General features: G+C 42.3%; 1 protein-coding gene across 1 annotated transcript in view; it reads right to left on the bottom strand.

Annotated features, from left to right (window-relative positions):
• B3GNTL1 (UDP-GlcNAc:betaGal beta-1,3-N-acetylglucosaminyltransferase like 1) overlaps positions 1–12,406 on the bottom strand; it is a 342,640-nt gene extending 330,234 nt beyond the window's left edge. Inside the window, exons 1-3 of the mRNA XM_065415053.1 lie at positions 12,197–12,406; positions 6,974–7,090; positions 6,754–6,853 (exon numbers count right to left, since the gene is read on the bottom strand). Coding sequence (XP_065271125.1) covers positions 6,754–6,853; positions 6,974–7,090; positions 12,197–12,406 — 427 coding nt within the window. The remainder of the gene's footprint in view (positions 1–6,753; positions 6,854–6,973; positions 7,091–12,196) is intronic.
• Positions 12,407–18,643: the final 6,237 nt, after the last annotated feature.

Raw genomic sequence — 18,643 nt, 5'->3', positions numbered from 1 at the left:
TCAATGTCTCATTCTACAATGATGGAGGGCTGAGCGGTACATCTGCAGGTGATATGATTAAGGTTTACATTTAAATACAGCATAATTAGATGGGATTACTTTGCTTCTTTCTTAAGCAGTGTCTGCATCTCTTCCAAACAGAACACACAAATTGCAACGCTAAAAGAGTATCCAGATGCAATGAAATAGGGATGTTTTAAAAACTCTACTCAGTGACACAACAATCTATCTTTGGAGGGTAGTGTGGCTAACTCATCACACATGAGAATGGAAAGGGAAGAAAACCCAATTAAGAATTATATTAATGGAGGAGGAAGGCATTACTGCTTGCCATGCAAATAACCAATGGCAATTTTTACCAACTCAATAGAGTTGGATGCTGACTGCAGACCTAGAAGGTTGCTCCCGTACAAAAGGAATGAATTATATATCTACTGAGTACTTTCACTACTGGGGTAAATGCTCTATTAAAAAATCTTGTAAAACATCAGTCTGTGGTAAATAAAGCTACAGTCTTTTAATTTCCAACTGTGATGTAACCTGGGAGCATATGGGTAACAGGGAAGGGGGTGGATACCGATGTTAGGATTTTAACCCACAAACTAAGCGGTACAGAACCTCTTCAGCAAATTTGAAAATTAGAGATGTATCTTGAAAATATTATCAACAAACTGGAATCCTAAGGAGGATTTAATTCTTAACTTTTATAACAAATTATTAGTCAAAAATTTAAAAAAACTGTATTTGATAAGAGAAGCAAACTTTGATTCTACTGTACACCAAAAGCCTCACACAGCAACATGCTTAAAATATAAGAATTGGACAAAAAGTAAGATTGTGTGCAAAAAATGAACTGTGAAAAAAAAAAACAGTATGAGTAAAAGAAAAACAAACTACTAGGAGACTGCTTCCCCACCTATATAATGTGTACATTTAATTCATGTTAACAATGATGACAGATAGATACGCAGATCAATCAGAGAATACACAGTACCCCTATAAACATTTACACTACAGGCTATAGATGTACAGTTAGTGAAATTAGATGGAATTCCTAACTAACAAATTAAAACTTTCTTAATGAACAAATCAACAGATAAATTTTAGAAGACATTTATTAAAAGGTATTTTGTTCTGTTCCCCCTCATGAAAGCAACTACTCTGTCTTTTCTTCCACATCATAGAAAAAGAAAGCTAGGTTTAAAACTCAACTCAAAAGCTTTACAGTTCATACCCTAAGGGTATGTCTACGCTACGAAATTAGGTCAATTTTATAGAAGTCCATTTTTAGAAATCGATTTTATACAGTCAATTGTGTATGTCCCCACTAAGTGCATTAAGTTGACGGAGTGTGTCCTCACTACCGTGGCTAGCATTGACTCACAGAGCGGTGCACTGTGGGAAGCTATCCCACAGTTCCCGCAGTCTCTGCTGCCCATTGGAATTCTGGGTTAAGCTTCCAATGCCTGATGGGGCAAAAACATTGTCGTGGTGGTTTTGGGTACATGCCGTCAGTCTCCCCTCCCTCCCTCCGTGAAAGCAACTGCAGACAATCATTTCGCGCCTTTTTTCCTGGGTTACCCGTGTAGACGCCATAGCACGGCAAGCACGGAGCCCGCTCAGCTCACCGCTGCTGTTGCGGGCATTGTAAACACCTCGCACATTATACTGCAGTATGTGCAGAACCTGGCTAAGAGATGGCAGCACGAGGACGATTGTGAGGAGGACATGGACACAGACGTTCCTGAAAGCACAGGATGTGGCAATTGGGACATCATGGCGGCAGTGGGGCTGGTTGATACAGTGGAACGCTGATTCTGGGCCTAGCAAACAAGCACAGACCGGTGGGACCGCATAGTGTTGCAGGTATGGAATGATTCCCAGTGGCTGTGAAACTTTCGCATGCGTAAGGCCACTTTCCTGGAACTCTGTGAGTTGCTTTCCCCCGCCCTGAAGCACAGGAATACCAAGATGAGACCTGCCCTGACAGTTGAGAAGCGAGTGGCGATAGCCCTGTGGAAGCTTGCAACGCCTGACTGCTACCGGTCAGTCGGGAATCAATTTGGAGTGGGCAAATCTACTGTGGGGACTGCTGTGATTCAAGTAGCCAATGCAATCACTGACATTCTGCTATCAAGGGTAGTGACTCTGGGAAATGCGCAGGTCATACTGGATGGCTTTGCTGCAATAGGTTTCCCTAACTTTGGTGCGGCAATAGACGGAACGCATATCCCTATCTTGGCACCGGACCACCTTGCCAACCGGTACACAAACCGCAAGGGGTACTTCTCAATGGTACTGCAAGCACAGGTGGCTCACAAGGGACGTTTCACCGACATCAACGTGGAATGACCGGGAAAGGTGCATGACACTCACATCTTTAGGAACTCCAGGCTGTTTGAGCAGCTGTAAGAAGGGACTTACTTCCCAGACCAGAAAATTACTTTTGGGGATGTTGAAATGCCAATAGTTATCCTTGGAGACCCAGCCTACACCTTGCTCCCATGGCTCATGAAGCCATACACAGGCAGCCTGGACAGTAGTAAGGAGCAGTTCAACTATAGGCTGAGCAAGTGCAGAATGGTGGTAGAATGTGCCTTTGGATGGTTAAAAGCTCGCTGGCGCTGTTTGCTGACTAGGTTAGACCTCAGCGCAACCAATATTCCCATTGTTATTGCTGCTTGCTGTGTGCTCCATAATATCTGTGAGAGTAAGGGGGAGATGTTTATGGCAGGGTGGGAGGTTGAAGCAAATCGCCTGGCTGCCAATTTTGAAAAGTCAGACACCAGGGCGATTAGAAGAGCACAGGTAGGCACGCTGCACATCAGAGAGGTGTTGAAAACCAGTTTCATGACTGGCCAGGCTACGGTGTGACAGCTGTGTGTTTCTCCTTGATGCAAACCCACCCCTTTGTTGATTTTAATTCACTGTAAGACAACAACCCTCCCCCCTTTGATCACAGCTGGCAAAGGAAATAAAGTCACTATTGTTTTCAAACCATGCATTCTTTCTTTATTAATTTTAAAAAAAGGGAGATAACTGATAAGGTAGCCCGGGTGGGGTGGGGAAGAAGGGGAGTAGGGAAGGACAAGGCCACATTACTTATTGTAGCCACACTACAAATCAAAACTGTTTGAATGACAGCCTTGTGTTGCTTGGGCCATCCTCTGGAGTGGAGTGGCTGGGTGCCCGGAGGGTCCCCCACGTGTTCTTGGGCATCTGGGTGAGGAGAATATGGAACTTGGGGAGGAGGGCAGGCGGTTGTACAGTGGATGCAACGGCGGTCTGTGCTCTTGTTGGCTTTCCTGCAGCTACACCAGACGCCTGAGCATGTCCATTTGCTCCCCCATTAGCCTCAGCATTGGATCCTGCCTCTTCTCATCATGCTCACTTAATGCTTTCCTGGACTCTGCCACTGAATGCCTCCATCCATTCAGCTGTGCCCTATCAGTGCGGGAGGATTGCATGAGCTTGGAAAACATGTCATCGTGAGTGCATTTTTTTCGCCTTCTAATCTGCAATAACCTCAGGGACGGAGATGATAGGGGGACCATAGAAACATTTGCACCTGAGGGGGGATAAAAAGGGAGAGTAAAATTTAGGATGATACATTTCTGAGAACAAAAGGGGGACTCTTTCACAGTGAATCAAGCAATTCACAGCAGACAGCACATGTGCTTTAGGTACAAGGTCGCATTTTGCCTTTTATATTGAGCGCCTGCCAGTATGGTGACATCACACACAGCTGGGCAACAGAATTCGGTTTCCAGGCAGCCATGGTATGCGGGTTTCAGGGGCGGCTCCAGGCACCAGCGCAGCAGGCGCGTGCCTGGGGCGGCAAGCCGCGGGGGGTGGCCTGCCGGTCGCCGTGAGGCGGCAGTCAGGCTGCCTTCGGCAGCGTGCCTGCAGGAGGTCTGCCGGTCCCGCTGTTTTGGCAGCAATTCGGCAGCAGGTACGCCGAAGGCGCGGGACCGGCAGATCACCTGCAGAAACGCCGCTGAATCCGCGTGACCGTGGGCATGCCGCTGAAAGCCGCCTGACTGCTGTGCTTGGGGCGGCAAAAAACATAGAGCTGCCCCGGCAGGTTTGGCTTCTAATGCCTTCATAACATGTGGGAATGGTTTCAAACTGCAGCGCCCTCCTTTCCCATAGCAAGCAATGCCGGTTGGGTTTGCCATTTAAAAGGAGGGGCTGTGGTTTTCGGGTGGATGTGCAACACACACTTCCCCCCACCCCTCCACGTGGCTATTTGGGATGATCCCTTCACCCCTCCCCCCACCAAGTGGCTATTCTCAGGGATGATCCCTTTTAGCCAAGCACAAACAGCCCAGCATGAACGGGGTCCTTTTACTGTTCCCTTACAAAAATTCCCCTATTTCAACTAGGTGACCATGAATGATATCACTCTCCTGAGGCTAACACAGAAAGATATAGACCGAATGTTGCTTGAATGCGACCAAAACCCAGGACCATTCACTGCCAAGCTTTGTGCTGCAATGATTCCAGACTACTTGCTACTGGCTCGGCGTGGTAAAGTGTCCTACCATGGAGGACGAAATAAGGCAGCCCTCCCCAGAAACCTTCTGGAAAGGCTTTCAGAGTACTTCCAGGAGAGCTTCATGGAGATGTCCCTGGAGGATTCCCGCTCCGTCCCCAGACACGTTAACAGACTTTTCCAGTAGCTATACTGGCCGCGAATGCACCCCAAGTGTTCAGGGCATATCAAACATTAAACACTATTGCTTTTAAACCCTGTACTGTAGTTACAAATGTGCACTCACCAGAGGTGCCTTCTCCGCCTTCAGGGTCGGGGATCCTGCCTTGGGAGGGTATTGGCTCCAGGGTGATGAAAAGGTCCTGACTGCTGGGGAGAACGGATTCTCCGCTTGCCTGCTGCACATTCTCCTCCTCCTCATCATCATCCACAAAATCCTCCTCCGTGTTGCGTGAGACTCCCCCCTTGCATGTGTCCACGGACAGTGGTGGGGTAGTGGTAGGGTCCCCCCCCAGAATGCCATGAAGCTGATCATAGAAGCGGCATGTATGGGGATCTGATCCAGAGTGACCATTTGCCTCCTTTGTCTTTTGGTAGGCTTGCCTGAGCTCCTTGACTTTCACGCGGTACTGCTGTATGTCCCTGTTGTAGCCTCTGTCCATCATGCCCTGTGCAATTTTGGCATATATATATTAGCATTTCTTCTTTTTAATCGGAGTTCTGCCTGCACAGATTCTTCTCTCCATACAGCAATCAGATCCAGTGTCTCCCATTCGCTCCATGCTGGAGCTCGTTTGCGATTCTGGGGGGACTGCATGGTCACCTGTGCTGCTGAGCGCACCACGCTGACCAAACAGGAAATGAAATTCAAAAGTTCCCGGGGCTTTTCCTGTGTACCTGGTTAGTGCATCGGTGTTGAAAGTGCCGTCCAGAACGGTCAAATTGGAGCACTCTGGGATAGCTCCCGGAGGCCAATAACGTCGATTTGCGTCTGCACTACCCCAAATTCGACCCAGCAAGGTTGATTTTAGCACTACTCCCCTCGCTGGGGAGGAATACAGAAGTTGATTTTAAGAGCCCTTTGGGTCGAAGGAACAGGGTTACTTGTTTAGACACATTCATTATAAAATCGACCTAACACGGCTAAATTCAACCTAACCCTGTAGTGTAGACCAGGGCTCAGCCTATCTTCATTCTATAGTAGTCGACCTTGGTAATAAAACTTGAATTTGTTATTTACCAGCCAATGATGACTCCACTTCAGAGCCACTTCTTTATTTCTGACTTGGATCCAAATGTAACCATATTTAGAGTCATTCAAGTACTGGAACTAACACACAAAATAGGCCTAGCATCTTCATGCTCTGCAACAAAGGCTGTGGAAAAGGACAAATCCCTCCCATAACAAAGCCTTTAAATTAAATTACATTATACATGAAAATAGTCTTTGTTCCCAAGAACACATACTGAAAAAATAAATTAGTTCAACTAACTAACTAAAAGAACTGTATTACTGCCCAGCATTATAAGATCCAATGCATCTGACTAAATGTATACAGTACTGCAAACCCCAAGTGTTTAAAAATCATGAGTCTGGCTGCAAAACAACATGAGATAGGTTTAAAAATCATGATATTTTAAAAACTAAAATTTGCAGTTCTTTTTACTTTTGCCTTCTGCTTTCTAAACCTTTTGGGTACACTCAGGTCACATATTCAGGGTTTTCTCTGCAACTCTGCAGCCTAGAAACTTACTTTTTTTTTAAATGAAAGCTGAGATACTCATGTAATCATCTCCATGCATCTGAAGAAGTGGTGTTTTTTACCCACGAAAGCTTATGCCCAAATAAATCTGTTAGTCTTTAAGGAGCCACCGGACTCATTGTTGTTTTCATGTAATCATTTGTATCCAGGACCAAGGGTGTTAAGAACACCACCACGTATCACCAGATTTATAAAAAATTGCAGGAGTTGGCAACACTGTTAATTCATTATAAACAAAAAACTTTTGCTGAGTAAAGTATAAATAATTAAGCCATATTCCATCTTCCTGCATGTACAGACAACTTCCACTAACATCAAAAAGTAGGGACAAATTCTGTCTTTATTTGGGCTGTGCCTCTGAATGTGGATCTCCAGAAAATGATTTTCTATAGCAATTCCAGCTTACTGCAGAGACCATTCTTAAACTAACAATAAAGTGTGCCCGCCAAACCAAATTATTTAGCCATTCTTTAAAATCACTATTCAACAACATACCTCCTTGGGGTTGAGGTGAATCATGACCACCAATGACAACCCGAATACCCACATCTTCTAACTTGAACTTCCATTTTTCAATTATATTAATTGAATTGTCCTGAGAAAGTGATGACATAGAGGCATCAATTTTAACTTATAGGGTAAGCGAAAGTAAATAAAAATTCTTACAAGAATTAGGTTAGATAATATTTTAAAACTAAATATAAAATATACATACCTTACTAGCATCATTAAACACAGACAACTCCATGGTACCTTCAAAATCTTGCTCCACAACTGACTTCAAGCATTCATCCAACCAACATTCAGTATTGTGAACAGGCAGAATAACAGACTACAATGAACAAACAGAGAACACACAAACATTATAAAACATGAAAGCATCCATTCTCCTTGTTTATTTGCTGTTTAGCCAAAGAATATTCATTAAAAAAAGGAAAGGGCCTGATCCTTGCATACCCTTTCACCAAATATGTACATTGGCCATAAAAAAGAAAACTGCTATTTCCTTCACAAGTAAATGGTATTTCTTCTCCACCAAGCTTTAATTATTTTTTTACTCCTCAAAACCCATTATGTGTTAGTTTCTGTGGCTGTATTTCTTTGAAAATTCTTTGAACAAAAAGCAAACAAAATGTCTACACCACCAGTTATTTACTCGCAGCACTACTTATTGTCGTCTCCAGTCTCTTAACTTATCCTCAACCTCACCATTTTACCTCCATCTTCTCTCAGTTCAGAGGGGTCCTCTATTTTTCTCTATCCCAGCTACCCAGTTTGAATTTTTATCCGTAATGTAGGCAACTTACATATCTCATCTCAGAAATCCTTTGTAATACTTGGCCAACGTACTGTTGAGAGAGGCTACTTCTAAGTACATATCAAAGAGACTTCTTCACTCCACCAGTTACAAAATTGCCTCTCTCATTGCATCAACTATTATATGTGTGGGCCATATATGTATAAAATGTAGAACTTATTTAAATTTTTTAAAATTATCTGTGAATTACAAATGATGAGAAATTAAATTGTATAGGTGTATAATGATGAGGCAGAGGATTGCAGGAAGAGAAAGGAGATGAAGGTAGTTGAATGATGCCCTGGAGAACTGGATTCTATTCCTGCCTTTACCACAGAGTTCCTGCGTCATACTGGCAGGCGCTCAATATAAAAGGCAAAATGCGACCTTGTACCTAAAGCACATGTGCTGCCTGCTGTGAATTGCTTGATTCACTGTGAAAGAGTCCCCCTTTTGTTCTCAGCAATGTATCATCTTAAATTTTACTCTCCCTTTTTATCCCCCCTCAGGTGCAAATGTTTCTATGCTCCCCCTATCATCTCCATCCCTGAGGTTATCGCAATGACATGTTTTCCGAGCTCATGCAGTCCTCCCGCACTGATAGGGCACAGCTGAATGCATGGAGTGCTCACTTAAAGCTTTCCTGGACTCTGCCACTCTGAGACACCTAGAACCTGATTTTTCAGAGTATTTAACATCATAGAAAAGTCTACGAGGAAATTAATAATTCTGTCTTCAAAGCATGGTTTGAATAGTGTGCAGTAAATAAGATCTGGGGCCATACTTTCAACATTTGAACAAATTACTGAATAGCTACTCATTAAGTGACTACCATTCACTCTGTGCACTGAATGAGACAGGGGTCCTGTGGAAAAAAACGGTATGTGATCATGTAATTAAAGACTGTATTGTAATGCAATACACACAAGAGGACTGAATAAACTCTGGCATTTCCTAACTTCTGAGTAGTTTTTTTGAGTAATGCAATATATGTCTACACAACAATCATGTGTATCATAACTTTGCACTTCACTAGCACATTCCCTCCACAGACCTAACAAAAATTACTGAACTTTACCACATAAGTGAATTAATCCTCTCATCACTTCTGGGAAATAAGTATTGTCACCATTTTATCATTCTATAGATGGGGAAACTGAAACAAAGAGGTTGAATGACTTGTCCAAGGTCCCACAGGAAGTCTGTGGAAGAATCCAGGAACAGAATCCAGATCCCCGTGATTTAACTGCAAGACCATGTTTCTTTCAAATATTAATTCATGTCATCACTATATTAGAATTAAGAAGAAAGCAAAAACATTAGAAAAATATTAAAATGGAATTAGCAATGGTCTGGGTTATGTGTATGGGGGAGGGGGGTGTTTATCTATACACACATCTCTATATGCACAAAATGCATCTACAAAAATAACAGGAGTACTTGTGGCACCTTAGAGACTAACAAATTTATTAGAGCATAAGCTTTCGTGGGCTACAACCCACTTCTTCGGATGTAGCCCACGAAAGCTTATGCTCTAATAAATTTGTTAGTCTCTAAGGTGCCACAAGTACTCCTGTTATTTTTGCGGATACAGACTAACACGGCTGCTACTCTGAAACCTGTCAAAATGCATCTACTTTAGGCTTGATAAAGCGTATGGCCTGATATTATGAGTGGCAAATATGAAGTTGTCCAGTATTTCACAGCAAAATACAAAGTGATATTCATTTCAGACTTTATATTTTCTAAACCTAATTCTAAATTCCCAGATGCTAGGGAATCAAGCTCTATGAATGAACTCACCTCCTAGTTTTCAACAGGGTGTTTTACTAGGGAATAGTGGTATTTCAAACAGGTGGGAGGGCTGTGTTTGCACAATAATGCCTTCTCTGCTTTTCTTAAATTTTTAAAAAAATAAGTTTGGTCCTCTGCTTTGATAAAATTATTAATAATATCACATAGAAGACAAAGAATTATATGGCATGCAAATTAAGAAACGAAGTTTTGAGATTAAAGAGCTTTGCTTCACATTAGTACTTTGAGACTGCCAAGCACATAAGCAGAAACCTGAGATTGTTTCAAAAGCAACTGCTAATGCTACACTACACAGTCTGACTCAGTCAATACATCCAATTCACTAAGGATTTTAGTACTCCCAAGATGGCAATTAGAATAAAACTTCATAGTTTGACACCACATTAACCCATTGTTGTTATATTTTTTAAAAAGGAAAAGTACTCTCCACAAGTCTTCTGATAGGCTTAGTGGTAGCATTAACTAGCCACAATACATCCATGCAAATCAGTGGTTCTCAAACATTTTCTAACCAACTAACCTCAACGCAAAATTTGTTTGGCTGACTACTCTATCACCACTAATTTGACTATTTAAAAAAATTCACATAAAATGCATTAGCTGAATCTGTCTATATTTTTCTTGGATTTTATGTTTAAACAAAAGTAGAAAGGCAAGGTGTTATATTACCCAAACACTCTTACATTCAATATGAACAGGCAAAAATTGCAAAAGCAGCACTTCAATGGTGAGGCCTGTATTACAAAATTTGTAAACAACCACCAGCACCATCAAGGTGCTTGGCGCTCTGCACAATAGTTTATGTTTATGTTTTTAAAATACTATTTTAAAAAAATCACTGTGATCAAGTTTCCTGTCCTCAGAACCACCACAGCAAAAGCAAGATAGATGCCTGCCAAACTAAGTGCAGTAGTGGAATCCCTGAGGATACCTCTGAGCAAAAGGCTCAAGAAAGAAGTATTAAATGTATGTGTATATATATAACAGTACATACATGATTATGAACCAGTTCACAGTGACTACTGACTTTGGGGTTTTGTGCCATTGCTTCAGGTCCTATCATCCCTACTCAGTTTGCTGGTTTTCTGTGGTTGCCAGGACCCACTCAAGTCCAGAGACAGAGGTTACAAATATCACAATCCAACGCTTTCATTTTTCCCTCAGTTCATTTTTCTCAGTTTTTAACTTGGTTTACAAGTTGAATTTGGCAATGACCCCATACTACAAATGCTAAAGCAGGTGTTCCAGTTAAAGTGCTTCAGTTAAAGTGAGAAAATAAACCATGCAAAGCAGCAAATTTCATTCAGAGGCTCTAACATTTCTCACTATAGGAATACATTACATGCACTTTCAAAGTAATTATATGGGAACATCTCTCCAGGGGCACATACAGGAGTCTTGCAAATAGCTTATACATTCATTGTCATCTCAAGTTCAGTTCACAAGTGTTTAAATTGTAATCAGCCATATCATCATTAGTTGGCATTGATTTGTAGCAGAATCCAACAAGAGAGTATTTTAAGGACCTGTAAGCTTGAAGAAACTTCACACCACATCCAGAGGATAGGACACAAGACTGGGAGTCAAGAGACCTGAGTTTCACACCCAACTCTGCCACTTATACAATGCGGAACTTATCCAGAGCCTTTTAAGACAATATGAGTTTTTCCATAGACTTAATAAGCTTTGAAAAAGGACCTGTGTGGTTTTGGATTCTAACTGCTCTAAACCTCAGTTTCCCATCCCTGAAATGAGAATAATGAAACTTAACTCCTTGTAAAATGCATTTTGATCTATGGATGAAAAACACTAAATGATTATTATATGATAAGTCCCCACTACTTCTACAAATGTCACTAAACCAAACAAGTCATGTTTTCATGAATTAGAATACTGAAAATAATACACCTCTTACAAAACCAAAGAAAAGCAAAGGAACTGAAAAAATGGCAGTCTGTTCAAGTGCCCCTGATTCTGCATTAAAAAAGCCTTATTTTCCTGTCCCTATCCTCTCTTTAAAAGTTGAGATTTAAAAACAGAGAGTAACAGTTCAAAAGTGCCTAGCTGATTTAGGAGCCTAAGTCCCATTGACTTTCAATGACACTTAGGCGCTTTTGAAAATTTTACCCATCAGAAACAAATGTCAATTTTTGAAAACAAGCATGGGTTTTCTTTAACACATCATTCTGTATTCCAAGCCACTTCAGTCCTTCACCCTTGGAAAGAATGCATGAGTTGTGGCAAATGTCTTCCACAGGTCGGCCATTTATTTCAAATTAAGTTAGTAAGGTTTTTAGGCCTCAACATTTGATCTGACTTTATATTGTTAGAATCAGTGGGGAGAAGAGCTTTTAGATGTCTAAAGATCTTTGTTTTGTTTTTTTTCCTAGTGCACTGTTTTGTTTCAGTAGAGCAAAATACAAACTACTGTTATTTTTTAACCGAAACAGCTATGTCAATAAAAGAAAACACTTCCCCCCCCTTCAAAACAAACAAAAGAAACACCTTACAAAGAGTACAGAATACAAAATAAACAATTGCTATAAGAAACTTTGGGCAACGTCCTTTCATATTCAGTGATGAGACAGGGGTATGTCCAGCCATAACAGAGCAATTCCTTTTCTCTGTAAGTACAAATGTTGTAAAAAGAGAGGGCCAAAATCCTGCTTGCTTTCCGTAAGTGAGTACTCTCCCCTTCAAAGGGACAACTGGTGTAAGTATGCAAAGAAGGATCTGGACACAAAAGGAATAATTCTTTACAAATTCTTAGGATGACCACCAAGAATAGAAGACTCAAGCGTGTAAGTGTAAGAATGAGAAACATACCACTTGAATTCTACATCCTTCCCCGATTATAGAGTCCAATGATGCTCTGGACTGCAGCTGGGGATTGTCTGGTACGGGAGGTGATGGAGCTGCTGGCCATTTACACTTGGCAGGTACAGAATCACGGTCACACAGTTCTTCGTGCAGAAAGGGGACATGACCTCCAGCTGCTGAGGCGGGGCTCCTGGGAGCCCCAACTTCTTCTGACATTTCTATCTTTCTCACCCCTTGGACACACATAAGGCAAGCTCTGGGGAGAGGAATGAAGTATACCACCAAGGGGGTACAACCGGTTAACTAGAAAAGAGGCCCTCACACTGCACCAGAGCACGAGAACAACAGTTTCATTCCTGCTTCCATGGAGTGGCTCCTAAGTAAGAGCAAAGGGAACACAAGTCCAGTTCTAGCCTATGTTCCAGAAGGGATGGAAGGCCCCATTCCAGGCAGCTGCTAATGTGAGAAAACTACAGAGTTTACTGCTAAATGCCTCTGAACCAGTCAAAATGTTCAGGTCTCAGGCTGAAAGTACCCGGGGTTGGGTGGGTCAAGGCCACAATTAGCATTAATGCACCCACTATGCCCATAAAATGCACAATCACTGCCACTTGGGGGGTTGCTCCCCCTCTCCCCCCTCAGGGTGCGGTTTTCCCCTCCCCACCTTGGGGTGTCCTGCTTCCCCACCACACACACACTCGCCCTCAAGGTACTGCTCCCCTCCCCCAATGCTGCTCTCCTCCTCCTCAGGGTGTTCTGCTTCCTCCCACACACACACTCTCCCTCAAGGTGCTGCCCCCCCGCCACCCCTTCAAAGTGCTGCTCTCCTGCCCCTCCGGGTGCTTCAGCTGCCTGCTCTCCCCCCGCGCCTCAGGGTGGTGCCGCTTCACAGAACCTTTCCCCCCCCGTTCGGCTCGCCCCCACGCGCGCGGCCCCTAGGTGTTCGCGGCTCAGCACTAACTAGAGCCAGGCCCCCTGCCCCAGAGCTGACACGCCCCCAACGTTCTGCGCCGCGCGAGGGGACTCCCCAACTCCGCGCCCTGGCTAGCCAGCCAGGGAGAGGAGTGCACACAGCGGCTAGAGGGGCCGGAAGTGAAGATGAAGAGGCGGGAAGGTGATAGTCTAGGGAGTTAGAGGAACCATAGAGCAGGAAGATTTTTTTTTGAAGGTGATGGGGAGGGAGCTGTGATTAGACTCAAGGGCAAGGCTGGAATGATGGAGGTGGGGGTGGCCTTGGGTGGCCGAGGATGGAGGCTTAGGTGCTGGAACTGGGGGTCTTGCTGCACCCTGGCTTGAAGTGGTTTCCATCATATGCAGGGTTTACAGTTTGGACATTCTACAACAGATTTAAAGGTCACTATTCTCAAACAAAAAAACTAAAGAAACAGACTTCAAAGAGAAACAGCAGAACTAAAATTAATTTGCAAATTTAACACCATTAATTTGGGCTTGAGTAGGGACTGGGAGTGGCTGGCTCACTACAAAAGCAGCTTTGCCTCTCCTGGAATTGACACCTCCTCATCTATTATTGGGAGTGGACTACATCCACCCTGATCGAATTGGCCCTGTCAACACTGGTACTCCACTTGTGAGGTAACTCCCTTCTCTTCATGTGTCATTATATATTGCCTGCATCTATAACTTTCACTCCATGTATCTGAAGAAGTGAGGTTTTTTACCCACGAAAGCTTATGTCCAAATAAAACTGTTAGTCTTTAAGGTGCCACCGGACTCCTTGTTGTTAGTTTGGTTCAATGGCTCTCAAACCCCCCCCCCCCCCCACACACACACACAAATTGTTCCAGCGCCCCGGATGGTTTTAGACCTAGGGTGAGGGAGGAGGGTGGAGGAACTGTGGTTCGGATTATTGGCAGCAGAGGTGGGTCTTGGATTTAGGGGCGGGGGAGAGGGATGGGTGGTGTTTGGGGTTTTGACAATGGGGGTGATTGTCTCTAGCTTGATTTTCAAGTTGTCTTTGGTATCTGGCAGGGGACTTGTTTGTTTGTGTAAGGAAAGCTGTTTCCACTGTAAACTGCTTTAATTTCATGGAAACTTTCTCTTGTTTTCATTAGCCCCAGGCTTTGTTAAACACTGTTTTTACAATATCTAAATTTGCGACCCTATTTCACCCGACAATGCGCCTTTAAATATACCAATCATATTACTTTCCATGATGTAATGAAGCTTAGGTGGCTGTGCATGTAAATGTTGTTTGTTTTAATAGTAACATTGGTTCCTATAGTTAATCATCCTACAGCTTATCTAGTTCTGACACTTTGAAACTTCTAATTTTTTAAAATTAAAAAATACTCCCTGTGTCTTTTTAGTCTATTATTGTGTCTCATTAAGGACTGGTATTTCAAATGCAACCAGAATCACATTTTTAAAATAATAATTAAACTGGCTTTAAAAATGACCCAACAACTGTATTTTCTTAATGATATCATCAGTAAAGATAACTTATTGATGAAAGCAATGATCCTGCAAACATTTATGCAGTAGGATAGCTTACAATTATAAGTGATTGCAAGGTTGGGACCTATATGGCAAGCTGTTTAGAATATATAATATTTATACAAAGTAGGGATGTAAATAACATGTAAAAACAATAACGTGTAACTGATTAAAATTCTATCGGTTACACAGTTAAACATTTATCCGGGGAACTAAGGGGTGTGGGGGGTGCTGCAGCACCCCCCACCTTTAAGGTGGGATCCCTGCTGCTGGCCCTGCACCCAGGAATCCCTACTGCCAGCCCCGCGCCCAGCACACCCGGGGTCCCCGCTGTCAGCCCCCCGTGCCCAGGGTCCCGGCTGCTGGCTCCATGCCCGGGGCTCTGCTGCCCACACCAGGGGTCCTGACTGCCAGCTCCGTACCACAGGTCCTAGCTGCCGGCCCGCCCCGGGGCTCTGCACAGGGCAGCAGCTGGGACGCCGGGCCCGTCAGGATGCTGGGCGCTGGCAGCAGCAGAGCCCCAGGCATGGCAGCAGCCGGGACCCCAGGTGCGGGGCTGGCAGCCAGGTCCCCAGGCATGCAGTTCGGCAGCCGGGAACCTGGGCAGAGTTGAATCGTTAATAGAAACCGATAAGCATCAAGCTTATCGGTTACCCGGTTAAACTTTTACATCCCTAATACAAAGTCATCTTTGGCAACCTAAATCTTCCAATTGTCCCTGGATTATTTAAAGACTCTATTAAACAGTCAGTTCAACAAGCAAACAGATCAAAGTTATCTTAAAATGTTTGTTGGCATGCAAATATGAAGGGGTGGAGGATGTGGGGAAGACAGCCAAACAATAATAATTCATCATCGGAATTCATTTAAAATTATCTGTCCAACTTCCCCCCACCCACTCTGTGGGCAATGTTGGGAAATGTAATATTTTTTCATCTGATAACATAGACTAACTTTATACTTCCTTGTTGCCTTCATGACTTTTTTAAATCCAAAATAGATGTAGCAGTTGGTTATTTATTTATATGTATTGCAGTAGTACCTAGGAGTCCCAATCGTGGACCAGGACACCCTTGTGCTAGGTGCTGTGCAAATATGAACCAGATTGTTCCTCCCCCAAAGAGCTTACAATCTAATGGCTTTTCTTCACTATAGACACTATGGGGGCACAGCTATGGCACTGCAGTAGTGCCACTGTAGCACTGTGGTGTAGACATTTGCTACAACTACGGAAGGGGTTTTTCCCATCACTGTAGTTAATCCAACCCTCTGAGAGGCAGTAGCTAGGCTGGTGGAAGAATTCTTCCATTGCCCTAGTGGTATCTACACTGGGGTTTAGTTTGGATTCACTACCCATCTCAGGTGTATGAATTTTTTCACACCACCAAGCGAGGTAGCTAGGTCAATGTAAATTTTAGGTATACACCAGGCCTAAGTAATTGAAGACCCAAACAAGGCAATTGGAGATGCATTTTGAGTTATATTCCACAGGTAGCTACAGAGGGCAGCTAAACTAACTTCCTTTCTAAATATATAATAAAAGCTTTTATTTTATTAAATTATTATAATTACTGTTGGAAGGTTGGGCCAGATTTGTAAAGGTATTTAGGTTTCAGAGTAGCAGCCGTGTTAGTCTGTATCCACAAAAAGAACAGGAGTACTTGTGGCACCTTAGAGACTAACAAATTTATTAGAGCATAAGCTTTCGTGGGCTACAACCCACATCCGAAGAAGTGGGTTGTAGCCCACGAAAGCTTATGCTCTAATAAATTTGTTAGTCTCTAAGGTGCCACAAGTACTCCTGTTCTTTTTTTTAAAGGTATTTAGGTACCTAAAGATGCAGGGAGAGGCCTACATACCTCTCTGAATCTTTAGACACCTAATTATCTTTACAAATCTGGCCCTTTGTTACATAGTTTTAAACTCTATCCTTGTTTTATTTTTTTATTTTATGTATCACGGTGGAGAGAGGTATAATAATGAACTGTATCAAGTTCTTCTTTCAAATACATAGTGTGCCCAGCTTTAACACAATTGATAGTGAAGGAACTGTTTTACTTTAAACACTGTCTCAGAAAACCGTGGGAGCAGTAACATTGTACTGAAGCAGTGTTGCACATAACAATTACAGTTTCTTAGAGGAGTCATGTCGTGTTGGTATAACTCTTACTTTGTATTATATTAACTTGCAAGGCTGGCAGGTAAAATAAATCATATTTTTACTTGTAATGTGAGCACATTTAATTTGGATGAAATCACTCAAAGACAGTGTCACCTTTTAAACCACACTTGAATATGTTTTAAACCACACTTGAACATGTTTTAAACCACACTTGAACATGTTTATAATTTTATTTAATATGTTACATTGTCATAATAGAATACATCAGGGTTACATGTTTCTTTTCTTTTTTTTTTTAAATGACTCAATCCTGAAAAGATTGTGGTTGCTTTTATGAGCTGATAAAAGTCACGAATGTGCTGCTATCAGCAATGCTGACCTTAGGCCCCTGTGTGGGTGGAGAGGACCCCACTCATTCCAGTACCTTTATTCACGCTCTTCTTGACACACCAACTACCATCCCACTAATAGTACTCTTTCATTTCTTGTTGTCCTTCTCTGAATATATGTTGCACAACTATCATTTTAGGTGGCTCTCCTTTGTCGCACTTCAGCTGTTGTCTTAGCTGGTTGTTGTTTAAGAAGTTGAATATATTTCCTTGCTGTTGCCTTTTCCCTTTATAATGTTTTAGATGCATCCATATAGGAGCTGGTTCAAAGCCTTACAAGCAAATTAAGAGAGTTACCTCCTCACCAAGGCCATGGCATCAGAGGCAGGCAAAGAACTGGGATTTTAAAGTTTGATTAAGATATATTGAGGGAGTTACACTGGGGCACCACAGGTCTTTCTTTGTATAGGGTCCTCCATAGTGAGGGAGTCTTATGCATAGTCAAATGATCAGACTTAGTTGATCTCTTCCAGATGGAAGGTACATGTCTTCACAATAACTTAGTTAATCTTTTTTTAAAAGAAAAACAGTGACATTAAGGAGACAGTTTTTTACTGGAGAATTTTGTGCAGTTTATTGATAGCACTTTATGGGATATCCATCTGGGGTAGTGCAGTATAGTTTTGTAAGTAATTAGTCCTGAATCCACTAAAGTAAAAATAGTGTTTCCCCAATTTACCAAAAATCCTTTAATGGTTGAATTATTTGGAAAGATGTTATTTACAAAAGGCTGCAATATTCAGCTGGTGGAGACAGCTGAAAGTTAGCCTTTAAATCCCATTTCCCTATTCTCAACAAGTATCCTGTATGCCACAAGTGGTAACCCTTGAGAATCAAAGCTGCTCCTTGAGTAAGAATAAATCTTTAGAAAATTCAGTTTGCGTTCTTTGTTTTTCAAAGTCATGCATCCTTTTGATCTTCTTAATGACCTTAGTGCAAAGCACTCATAAAATAGATTTATGCTGGAGAGCTGAGGAGAGTGGGTGGAGTAGAATACCTTTCAAAAAGTCATTGGCAAATGTGTAGTGTATACAGTCAGAATTTTCCTGAACTTCAGTACCTTTTGGAAGTTAAACATTTTTGTGTATAAGTGCAGGAAATAGCTGACATTTTAAGATGGGAGAGTGTTTAAAGAAATAAATCATACTCTTACAAAGGAATGTAGATGTAACAGGAACTGGAACATCTATAATATACAATGATCCACAAGACAATGTATTTGATGCCACATCTTTTTATGACACATGAACAGGAAGGAAAATGAATAACATTTTGAGTTATAGGTTAGTCATAGGCCTCTAAAGAAGAGCCTTCAAAAACTGTCTCACCCCAGAGACCAATACAACCTTCTCTTGATCCACCTTCCTTGGAAAGGAACACAGTAAGTTGTTTAAATCTTTCCACTTCAGTATATATGGCTTATCTATTCTATTATTATTAAAGTGTGGTTCTGCCCTAAAAAGGGACTTTAAACAGTGGCATAATTGG

Source organism: Emys orbicularis, chromosome 13, assembly GCF_028017835.1.
Source record: "Emys orbicularis isolate rEmyOrb1 chromosome 13, rEmyOrb1.hap1, whole genome shotgun sequence".
Taxonomy (NCBI): domain Eukaryota; kingdom Metazoa; phylum Chordata; order Testudines; family Emydidae; genus Emys; species Emys orbicularis.
The sequence above is the reverse complement of the archived record's forward strand: the minus strand, read 5'-3'. Positions and strand labels throughout refer to the sequence as shown.